This window comes from Chiloscyllium plagiosum, unplaced genomic scaffold (assembly GCF_037043375.1).
Source record: "Chiloscyllium plagiosum isolate Xiang-an unplaced genomic scaffold, Cpla_swu_hap1 HiC_scaffold_22, whole genome shotgun sequence".
Classification (NCBI taxonomy): Eukaryota; Metazoa; Chordata; class Chondrichthyes; order Orectolobiformes; family Hemiscylliidae; genus Chiloscyllium; species Chiloscyllium plagiosum.
The window spans coordinates 34,692,703-34,705,197 of NW_028270160.1; the positions used below are offsets into that span (position 1 = coordinate 34,692,703).

Consider the following 12,495-nt stretch of genomic DNA (forward strand, 5'->3'; position numbering starts at 1 on the left):
TTGTACCCTTGTTAAAGGAATATCTCCATATTTGTGGTCTTGGATGCTGGTCTCCTTTGTGAGGACTGTGCATTTGTTTTCCAATGTTGCACATTTCCAGCATGATTCACTCGATGCCGCTTGCCAATAAATTGAATGTTGCTTTAAATGGAAGTTGCAACTTCTTTAGAGATGCAGTTATGCTCGATTTTGTGGGCCCCACCCCTTTTAGCAGTCTCAATTCTAGTTGGAAACTTGCAATGAATTTAAAACATGGCCAATGGGGTTAACAATTTCTAACTTGTGAAAATGCAAAACTCACAGTTCACTGATCATGCAGTCAGTTACAATATGGGAACCACCGTGTTTTTCTTATAATACAGAAAAGTGAACTTACTGCAAGACAATCAGAAATGGATGTCATCTTTTATTACACACTATCTGTCGGCAATACTTCCAGTTATGATATGTCAATAAGGCACTACAGACACGAAATAGACCTAAAAGCAATTCCTGTTTTGGATTGGGTGTGTCCAACAATAATATGTCCAAAATGTCTCAAAAACAATTGGCCTGGCTACTGATGACCTACCTCAAGAAGGCACTCACACACCCCACCAAATGGAATCATTTCCACTTTTACGTATTACTGGATGTTTGTAGTGCAATCCTATCTGTTGATTAGTTCCAGTATTCCATCGAACCTGAATGCTCTAAATTGTTGGCTGCACAGGAAATTTGAGGGAGAATTTTTCTCTCACAGAAAATAACCAAATCAGATTGACATATAATTTAAAAATCAAACAAACCAAATATCTCAGCATGAAATGATTTTTACTCAAGTATCTAAAGTTGATCTACTTTTCTAAATACAAGAGTATACTTTCTCCACAGAACTTAAACAAGTCAAGTTTGTAATAACAAAGAACCTACCACTCAAAGGATGTGGAATGGTACATTGCCGCTTTTTAATTGGTGAAGAGAATGGCATGTTTTGCACTGAGGACTCCATTCTTTTCCTTTGCAGTTCCATTGGCTCAGTCAGCTGGACTTTTCTTCGCTTTGCCTTAACCTCAAGCTGTTGAACACGCTTCTGTGATCGAGAGATGAAATCTGGTTTATACATCTCCAGTGCCTCCTAGTGACAAAAGAATGTAAGAATAATTGCATTATGATTTCAGGTAATTGTATGGTACAGTACTGAAATAATAAAGGTTTTCATGACAACTCAATTTTGTATATATTTAAAGGCAAATGCGTGGATCATTCAAAAGGTTTCCAAAATGCACATGATTGCTGAATAGAGGTTTTTATGCTTTCATTCAGACTGTTTTTATATTCAAATTAAAGTTACAGGTCACCACTTCCATTGCAAAGGAACTAAAATTAAATGGTGAAGACAGTTCTTCCACTTGACTGATCATTACTTTGTTCCTATTGCTCTCAGGTTGATTTCTGTAAAGTTTCTCATAGTTAATGCCAACATATTCTGGTTAGTTGGAATATCACTATCTTGGTATAAGTTACTTGCATTACATCAATTAATAGTATTCCTCAACATTTCCCCACTCATCTTTTGTAAGTTTCTTTGATCTTCAGTTTTGCTGTAATATCAGTCTCTAACCATTTGGGGTCTCTCCCAAATTGCTTTTAAAACTTATTCTTAGGAATTGGACAAAGCCACATTCAGAGAGCATTAGGATTCAATCAAATATTAAGACTAAAGTAGGATAAATGTAACAGTATCTTAGTGAACCAATTAGGAGTTCATGTCAAGTGATCAATTAAATACAAAGCTGCAGATTTATTGCATTAAATATCAAAACTCACTGCAGTGAGATTACTCATTTGTGTCCATTGGATTGCTATACCAAGGCCATAGACACTGTACCTCACATCACCAACTTACTTTGTGAAGACAAAACACAGTGCACGTTACACCATTGCCACACTGGGTGATTATCTGTAGGGAAATTCCTCTTTGTCTACTGTAGTTTTGGCAGAAAAACCACAGAAATCTCAAAAAGAAATACCCAAACATCTTTTGTGTTGTGGCCTAACTTGCAATGTAATTTTAACTTTACACATCTAGGTCAATTTACAGTAACATGCAACAAGTTGAAGGGGACCCAATGGTAAATTTATGTTGACCGGAGCTTTGAGACAGCTGGAATGGAGTCGTTTTATCTACAAGTGTTGTTTGTAAAAAAGAGAAAACAAAGTGACAGTAAAATGTGAAAAATGTCATTTATTTTTCAGTTTCTTCACATCCTACAATGGTCTGATTTTGTACGGTAATGGAAGAAGTTAGGACTTAATACTGGAAAAGTTCAATTATCTTTATCTGCTTACCACGCTGTCTTCAGACAAGTATGAGTTAGTTTACCATGTCATCAATGCAGAAAAACATCTTTTCAGTGTTTCTCTGTGGCAGTGCAAAATCAAGGCACATCTCTATGGCTTTTGTGACTCAGCAAATGAGCAGGCAGGCATTCAACAGACTATTCAGAGTTGAAGATTGTACCACATTTATGATTGCCCTATTCATCAGTTCCATTGTGCAGTGTACGGTGTTGTCCACTTCAGTGTAAGTTTCCATGCTCCTCTTTCTTATGGTCTTATGACCATTCTTAACCAATTTGATTGTCACTTTATTGTTAAAAGAAAGATTGTCACTTTATTGTGTTTGTAGGCTGTCCCAGAGCATTTTTATAGTGAATGAATTGGTTGTAAAGTTGTTAATGTTATATGGACGGGTGTAATAGGTATGAGGTTTTATACATCACCCAAAAAGGCAGAAAGGATATCAATTTAATACTTTATTCAAGAGACTGCACCTCCAACAATATAGCATCTCTCATCTCTGGACTGAAACTTTGACCTATATATGCTTAGTAGCATTGAAGGTAAATTAGGAAAGTAAAACTAAATCTTCTTAATTAGAAAATAATAAAAAAAAGGACAGTAATGTATGAAAGAAAATAAATCACTCAGCATTTCCAGTTTGTCAGGATTAATTACTTTCAAGGGCAACATGGTATAAGTAGTGTGATTTGTTTCATATATGATGAATAGTGCAAGCAAAGTGAAAGGGACATAATTGGAAGGAAATGGATTCTGCAAAAAAGACATTATTGATGTTCTTCCATTTACATCTTAAAGGTAAGTCATCTGCCCCATGACAGTGTGCTCTGCATCCCAAGTGTCATCTCCCACAGAATTACTTATCTTGTTTTATAATGCAGCACACCATACTGTGTTGGAGCTATAGAATTCAATTAGGGAATGTTCAGAAATATTTATACTGCAAGATTATGTTGTACTTAAACCATCAGCTAGCTTTTTAAATGACAAATTATGGTTTCAAATGTAATGTCACCTGGTTTTTCAAAATACTCTGTGAGGCAACAACATCTGATCTTCCCTGATTGGGAGCATGCACATGTAGCATCAGTGTTGAAGTATCATTGAGGAATGGTCTAACCACAGAGCAGCTATCAGAAAATTACAGTAAACTGTGAGAGGACAGTTTGGGTTTGCTATTGGCTGCAAACTAATTCTGAACGTTGTTAAAATGAATTCAGAAAAAACATTCTTTGCAACTAATTGCAAAATGGCATGAGAAAGAGCAGAGAATCAGCTCCCCCGTCCCCACCCCCGCTCAACCCTCCTACCCCTACCACCACCACCACCAAATGTTAGTGACTAGCATTTAACATGACTTTAACTCTCCGGGTTTGATTTGCTTTGGGGTTAGGTGCTTCTTTAATTTGGGATTTTGGGGTTGCTTTGGGGTTAGGTGCTTTCATTTGGGGTTTTGGGGTTGCTTTGGGGTTAGGTGCAGTGGAGGTTTACTAATCTGACTCCAGGGACCAAGAACTTCAACAACTTGGAAACCCTGGAAAAACTGGGATTGATTAGCTTAAAATAGAAAAGACTGAGGAAAAATATAATAGAAGCTTTTTGATAGTGTAATTAAGCATTAACTGTTTCCAGTGGGGAGAAAGGTCAGCAACTCATAGACACAGATTTAAAGAAATTAGTAAAAAAGATAGAGGTGATACCTCTTAAAAAACAAAAACTATGATCAGAAATCAGTAAGCAATGATAGAACAAATGCAAAAATAACAAATGACAGCAGACCTAGGCTTGAAAGGGAAAAAATTACAGCACCACATGGAGAAAAACTGGGGTATGGGACTAATTCGATAGCAGTTGGCGAAATATGATGGCTGAGTGCCTCCTCTTCTGATATATGAAATGACTCAGTGGTAGCGCTCTAAGCTCTGAGTCAGAATGTCATAGTTTTAAGTACCATTGTAAAGACCTTACTTTCAGAGATACACCATTAAGGGGCTTGTAAAATATCCCTTGGCAGTGTTTGAAGAAGTTTAGGGAAAACCTCTGTCATCTTGACTAACACCATCAAATTTATCATCTGGCCATTATTTCATTATTATTCACGTGTCCTTGTTGTGAACAAATTGGTTTCTGTGTTTCCCTACATCACAATTCTTGAATGTTGTAAAAGTGTAATCTATTTATTTAAGTTCATATTTATTCTGTCTCCTCCTCACCTTTTATATTTTGCTAAGTGTTGGACTATCCAGCAACTAAAGGAGAAAACAATTGAGGTTGGCCCCTACAACTTGCCAATTATAGTTTGGAATTGCATATTGGATGCAGCATAAAAATGTCTCCGATTGATGGGTGCACAGATTCTCTCTCTTGCTCAACAGCAACTTCTACAATACAGCCAAGGCAGTGGTTTCACAAGATAAGCAATCCAGAAAATCAACCTTACTCCATTATTTGGCAATTTTTATAGGGAAATTGATACGTAGTGTTATAGTCCTGATAGCTAGTTGATGAAGGAAGAATCCTGAATTAGTCCTTATTGGAATGTACTCATTCAGTGTTATGATCTCTCAACACCTAAACTTTTAAGAAATCTTAAACTCAAGTTAATAGCTGAAAGCATGAATTCAAAATTACCCATTAAACTTTTAATGTAACAAAAGACTGAAATGAATGAATATCGGCAACCTTTACTTTAAACAACACAACTGAACACTTCTTTTTCTTTTAGTACAACCAAAAACACACTTCCTAAATATACTTTACATTGTTCTTTAAATAGATATTAAATTCTCCCAAAACCAGACCAAGGTGACTCTTAAATCCTGGTGGCATGTTTATGTTCTTTTCCTTTATCAGCGTGAGAATGTTCAATCTCAGAACTGTCTTTTACAGTAAAGTTTTTCTCCATCTGGAGATTGTTCTACTCATGCAAGATAGGTGAATCTTCCAAATTCATTTTAAAACTTCATGAATGTTTGTATCATTGTAAGCCAAGATTTTATTGAAATGAGACAGAAGTGACAAGATTAATGGTGAGATCAAACACAGACAGGTGATCACTTTGCAGATCATCCTCAACTCTGTCCTTAAGAATGACCCCAATCATCCACTTGCCTCCCTTTTTAATTAACCACTTTGCACCCATCCTAATCATTTCATCCTGGGCCTGCTACAATAAAATTTAATGCTAGCTGGAGAAACAACACTTCATTTTCCGCTTAGGCATATAATTGCTTTGAGGATTGAGCTTCAAGTTCAACAATTTCAGAACACAAACACTGTTCTTCATCTTGATTACAGAACACTCCCCCTCTCCACCCTCCCAGCTGACCATGTCTTGTTTTTGTTCTCAGCTGAGTTTTCTCTTATTCACATCTATCATTTACACCCAAATTACATCTGTTTCTCTTTAACACAATTAGCACTCCCTATGTGTTTAGCTTTTAGCATGTTCAGCATTAATCCACTCACTCCTCCTCCTGTTCTGTCAACAGCACAAAAACCAGCCTCTTTCAGTTCTAAAGAGAAATCATATCAGACTCAAAACATTAACTTTATTTCTCTCCCCATAATTGCTGCTGGACCTGTTGAATTTCACCAGCATTTTCTGTTTTTTCTTATTTCACATTTCCAGCATCTGGAATATTTTGTTTTTACTGCAGGAATATAATTGCATCACAGTTGGATTTTTTTTGTCCACAATAAAGAAGAAACCATCATTACAAGTTTAAAGGCCAAGGGCAGCCGCAGCAAACAAAATAAAACAGCAATCCAGAAGTTCCCACAATACAGAAAGCAAAAGAAAGAAAATAAAACTTATTCCCAAACTGTGAGTACCTTTGAGTTGACCAAGGTCATGTAGACAACCAATGGAATCATACCTGTCCTATCTAAAGGCTATTTCAAATTTGAAGGGTGTGCGGTAATCAACCCACACTGAACTTCAGAAAGCATGCCTTAACTCAAACAACAAAAAAAAGTGGCTGCATTCAGGAACAGTGGACAGCCAACAGAACAAATTTCTAACTGAAAAATCGAAAAGGAACACCAAACACAATGCTGAAACACAGAAGGATGAACACTAAATCTTCCAACATAAACTAGAAAGCTGCGGATGGATAATCTGTGTTTGAACCTTTTGAACAAAGGCTACATAGACCAACAAGTCGTGAACGTACTGATAGTAGTTGGTAATCATTTCAGTTGCATGACAATGTAATTTTTTGCTATAAATTCTGTGTCTTATGATCTTATACTCCAAAACCACCTGATGAAGGAGCAGCGCTCCAAAAGCTAGTGCTTCCAAATAAACCTGTTGGACTCTAACATGGTGCTGTGTAATTTGTAACTTTGTCCACCCCAGTCCAACACTGGCTCCTCCACATCTTATCTGAAAAGGACCAGAAAGATCTTGCAATCACATGGAACGTGTTAAAAGATTAGCTGCATGTAAGAATCAACTTTAGAATTCATCACTTAGAATTGATGCCCTGCAGGCAAAAGCCACAAGAGTAAGCAAAGCAACTTGACAATATATGTCATAATAAGGGCAATGAAGGCAACTTTTCAGAGGCTAAACTGATAATGGAGTTGGTGATTGCCTCAACACCTATTAAAGAATTCCAAAAGATCTCTTGGAATAAAAGAAAGGTATGGATTTATAGATTTAAAGCATAGGTTTACTGTGAGCAGGTGGCAGAAAATATAGTCAATATTGGTGGGCGGCACGGTGGCACAGTGGTTAGCACTGCTGCCTCACAGCGCCAGAGACCCGGGTTCAATTCCCGCCTCAGGCGACTGACTGTGTGGAGTTTGCACGTTCTCCCTGTGTCTGCGTGGGTTTCCTCCGGGTGCTCCGGTTTCCTCCCACATCACAAAGATGTGCAGGGTCAGGTGAATTTGCCATACTAAATTGCCCGTAGTGCTAGGTAAGGGGTAAATGTAGGGGTATGGGTGGGTTTCGCTTCAGCGGGTCGGTGTGGACTTGTTGGGCCGAAGGGCCTGTTTCCACACTGTAATCTAATCTAATCTAATAACATCTAAACCTCTGCCTAAAGATATACTCACATAAGATTCCAATACTCGAGAAGGTCACAGGAGTGAAATTTTTCTGCAAGCCGGACCCATGAATATTTAACACTTAGCCATAGAATTTATGGAAGTCAGCACCTTCAGAACACCATTTGGAAAATATTGCTTCCAAAGATAATGTTTTGGTTATTTCTTCAGTCAAGATCTATTTCAACAACATATGGAAAAAAACCCAGAAAATATGCTTTGATGTATATGCACCATTGCTGAAATTACAATAATGGGCAAAACCATCAAAGACAATGTTTAAGACAATCTAAGTGATATTGGCACTACACATTCAGGTTGTGGAAACTATCCCACCCAAGGTAAATCAAGGATGTAAGACAAATACTTACTTTTTAAGACAAAAACCTACAGACAAGTCTTGGATTGTTCAACTTCTTACTGTCATATCTTTCAAACTTATCTGACAAAGCATCATCATTGGCAATGTTCCTAAAGAAAGATTTACCATATGTGTGGCAGGAGGACTATCATAGATTTGAATTTCTCAAACAAGCATTGTCATCAGAAAACTGCATCATGCAGTAGTGTGGCCTAAGGAAGTAGACATTCCAGGAAGTTGATGCTTTATGTGAAAAGGCAAGAGTGTGCATCATACAAGAAGATAAACTAATTGCATTTGAATTCAAAAGTTTATTGCAAGCACAATTCAATTATTTTAATATGGAGTGTGGAACACTTATTCTAGTTCGGTATCATGAGCTTCCAGATATACCCGTTCACTGAGCAAACCACTGTGGAAATTGATCACAAAACACTAGAAATCATGGCTGACAAGTGTGCCATCTAGGCTCCAATGACTTCTGATAAAATATAGGGATATGGCTTTGACATCAACTACAAACCTGGTACCAAAACGTTCACTTCACATACACTAGTAGTTTGCAAAACTCAAGCAAGGATGTAGAAATTCCATTGGATTTACAAGTTAAAAACATGGGCATCAAGATGGAAGAAGTACTCAAAATCAATCTACTGCATTTTTGTCAGCACAAATGCAATCAGCTTCAAACGGAAACAATAATGACCCATAATCTTTCCACGATGCCTTCAGTTATTATTGAAGCGAGACCTGAATAGTGCTCTTGTCTTCCAATGGTGTATCCATATGTCTGAGACAGGAGGCCTGGGTTCAAGTCCCATCTGCTCTAGAGGTAGAACATAGAATTGTACAACACAGGAATGGGCCCTTTGGCCCACCATTTTGTGCTGAACATGATGCCAAATTAAACTAATCCTTTCTGCCTGCCTTTGGTCCATATCCCTCCACTTCTCACATATTCATGTGCTTATCTGCAAGTCCCTTCAATGTGCCTATTGTATCTGCTTCTGTCAGCTACTCCAGACTCCTACCACTCTCTGTGTAAATAACTTGCCCCTCACTTCTCCTTTGAACTTTCCTGCTCTCACCTTAAATGTATGCGCACAACCATCAACCCTATTTATGCAATTCTTAATTTTATAAACTTGTACCTAGTCTCCTCTCAACTTCCGCTGCTCCAAAGGAAACAACCTGAGTTTTTCTAATGTCTTCTTATAACTCACTCCGTCTAATCCAAGCAGCATCCTGGGAAACCTCTTCTGCACCCTCTCCAATACTTCCACATCTTTCCTGTAATGTGGTGACCAGAATTAAATGCAATACTCTCAGGGTGGCCTAACCAAAGTCTTATAAAGCTGCAACATGGCATCCCTACCCTTATACTCAATTTACTGACCAATAAATGCAAGCATGCCATATGCCTTCTTTACCACCATATGTAGTTGAGTGGCCACTTTCAGGGAACTATGCACTTGAACCCAAGATCCCTCTCTACATCAATGCTGTTCAGGATTCTTTCATTAAGTGTATACTTTTCCTTGATATGTGATCTCCCACAGAGCAGCACCTCACATTCACCCAATTAGGGGCGGCACGGTGGCTCATTGGGTAGCACTGCTGCTTCACAGCACCAGGGTCCCAGGTTCGATTCCAGCCTCGGGCGACTGTCTGTGTAGAGTTTGCACATTCTCCCTGTGTCTGTGGGGGTTTCCTCTGGGTGCTCCGGTTTCCTCCCACAGTCCGAAGATATACAGGTTAGGTGAATTGGCCATGCTAAATTGCCCATAGTGTTAGGTGCATTAGTCAGAGAAAAATAGGTCTGGGTGGGTTACTCTTCAGAGGGTCAGTGTGGACTGGTTGGGCTGAAGGGCCTGTTTCCACATTGTAGGGAATCTAATCTAATCTAAACTCCATCTGCCATTTCTCCAACCATATTTGCAACTGACTTATATCCCACTGTATCCATTGACAACCTTCTATACTATTCACAACTCCATCAATCTTTGTATCATTTGCAAACTTACTAACACACCCATCTACGTTTTCATCCAGGTACATCGTAATATCTCTGGATGGGCTGATTAGAAAATATCTTGAAGGGTGGCCTGACACAATAAGAGGTCCCAGACACTCTCAGAGGCTTTTGGCTGTACAGGGATGAGCTTGGAACTTCAAGAGGAATTATTATCAAAGGAAGACAAATACTTGTGCCAGAAACTTGCTATTAGGGCATACTGTTACTACCATAACAGGGATGTATAGGTACAGGTACAGGTATATCTCTTGAAAAGAAATATATATAGGTTCAGAATTGTGGTTTGAGAGAACTTATATAAACTCCAGCTAAAAAATGTGAAGAAATTGCTAATGTACAAAGTTCAATTTTATCTTGATTCCCTCTAATCCTGCTGTAGTGTAAAGTGATACAGAAATCAAATGTTCCCCGAAGTGACCAAAAAGCAATTTTACAGCTATACTGAAATGTGAACTCCATTACTGAGCATCACAGGACTAATAACAGATAATGGAGTGTGAGTCATTTTCATATACTTGAGCAATTTTATTTTCGATATGATGAACAGTTAAATAGAAAATACATTATTTCATTCTGGGGAATAGTTCCATTTGTTGTACATTTTGCTCAGCTATTATAGGCAAATACTTCAAATTATTTTTCAACTTAATTACTATTAAAACTTTATTATAGAAAACTTGTCTTTTATTGTTGATGAGTTTCATTGCAAAGATGTAAAAGGATTGTACTTAGTCTTAAAGACAAATCTAAGTTGCAAGATCTACAGCTTGAAGTTGTTTTATATTTGCATTATGTAACACTAAAAATGAATTTCATTGGCCATTACTTCTGTGGAAAGCTCCCAGTTTTGTCTGAGTCATCAAGGAAGTACTCAGCTGGGGTGATACTTTTGTCCTACACTGAGAGATAAAATTGGAGATCCAATTATCTCAGTTATTCTTGTTCATGTAGAGGCTGAAATAACGATTAAAAAGGCTGAAGAATTATAGAAAACAGCAGAAGCAAAGTGTTGTAGGATAAATCCTTACCATTATTTGGTAGCTTTGCTACCATCATTCTCTTTCCTGATAGGGAGACACAGAGCCTATTTAGTCAGGTGTGGTAGAGGAAAACCACACAGTAGTCTAATGAGAAAAGGCTCTTGTCTTAAACAAGATGTAGTTTATTGCATGATATCAGCATGATACAAATTATACTGATGTTTTAGACATTGACAGAGAATATGAGGAAGACCCAGGATCATGAGCTTCTTTTCCACCAAGCCCAAATGACAGCACCATTGTGGGTGATGCTTAAGACACCCTCACCATCAACACCTCAGATACCTAAACACTTTTGCAACAGAAAGTAAATCAAACTGCTTTAAAATATGCTTCCTCCATTGTTATACATAATCATCATTTTCTTGCCTCTCAGCTGTCTTGTGTTGAAGCATATGTCAATACTCTCCACCTAGCAAAGTAATTTATTGTGCTACCTTGTAATTGCATTAAGTTTCTCACTTACAATTGCAATCCAATTTTTAGTTTTCACACAGGTAAAATTAAATGAGACTGTAGATGTAGGATTTAAACCCAAATTTAAAAACGGTTGTCACATAGTGATTGTATCACTGAATCATCCTGGAGGGCAAGTTAACTTTTTTAGCATCAGCTGTCTCGGAACAGAGAACAATGCTTTTAACTAAATGTCTTGCAAAGTGAAGGAATTTTCAATGCCACATAAGCAGGTGGATGGGAACAAGTACATGAGAAGGTTCCTGAAGAAGGGCTAATGCCCGAAACGTCGATTCTCCTGTTCCCAAGATGCTGCCTGACCTGCTGCGCTTTTCCAGCAACACATTTCCATCTCTGATCTCCAGCATCTGCAGACCTCACTTTCTCCTCCTACATGAGAAGGTTGTTGGTTGGAGGTGGTGAACAAACTGGAGTACTGCAGGCCTGTGAAGGAAAATTTGTCAATCTGAAGTGAATGAAAGCAGAGGCTTTGAGACGAAGTTCGGGAGGTGGAATGGGTTGGAGGGATGGAGTTGTGGTGGATGTGGGGATTGTTGCTGACTGTGGAGATCCTTCAGGCAGGTAATGTTGGATGCAAGACATAGTTATTGTGGCTCACTTTGTGGATGTGACAAACCCTCGCCTGGAGGTGGTTGGTAGATTTTCAGTCACTGAAGCTGAATTACAATGAAGCTTGCAGCCTCAAGAACAAATTTAAACCCGTTACCAACCCATTTCCTTGCAGAGGTTTGGTCTCCCACCTAACCACCCATTTCAGCTATGGATGGATGAGCTCGTCATGAATTGACTTTTCATACTTCAGTCCCCCACTTGTCCCAAACTCATTCTGTTTTTTAAGTCAATTTCTTCCCTTGTGAGTGAAGCATGAAAATTAAACTCAAAATTATATTTTGAATATCTTAAATTTTAAACAAACTGTGAGACATATAGCGTACTAGTGTGATGGAGGATAACTGGTAGCAACAAGGTGTAAAGAAACTCTTGGCTCAGTTTAACTGCCACTTACTTGGTGGGCAAGTACTCATGTGAATTGTAAACTCAACTGTGACAAAAATGAGTCTGGAGAATTTTATTTACTGGGCATTTAAATCCAATTCAAGTGGATATCATCTGGAAGCAGTGGAACAGTAGGAGGCCTACAAAACATCAAGAATCAGGGGCCATTCCTCAGGGGCCTTGAAAAT

The 12,495-nt window shown here is 38.2% G+C and overlaps 1 protein-coding gene across 2 annotated transcripts in view; it reads right to left on the minus strand.

Annotated features, from left to right (window-relative positions):
* Positions 1–12,495, minus strand: part of cunh10orf90 (chromosome unknown C10orf90 homolog) — a 201,701-nt gene that overhangs the window by 35,650 nt on the left and 153,556 nt on the right. For both annotated transcript variants that reach the window (XM_043712607.2, XM_043712608.2), the window contains exon 7: positions 913–1,117. In XM_043712607.2, the coding sequence (XP_043568542.2) occupies positions 913–1,117 (205 nt within the window). The remainder of the gene's footprint in view (positions 1–912; positions 1,118–12,495) is intronic.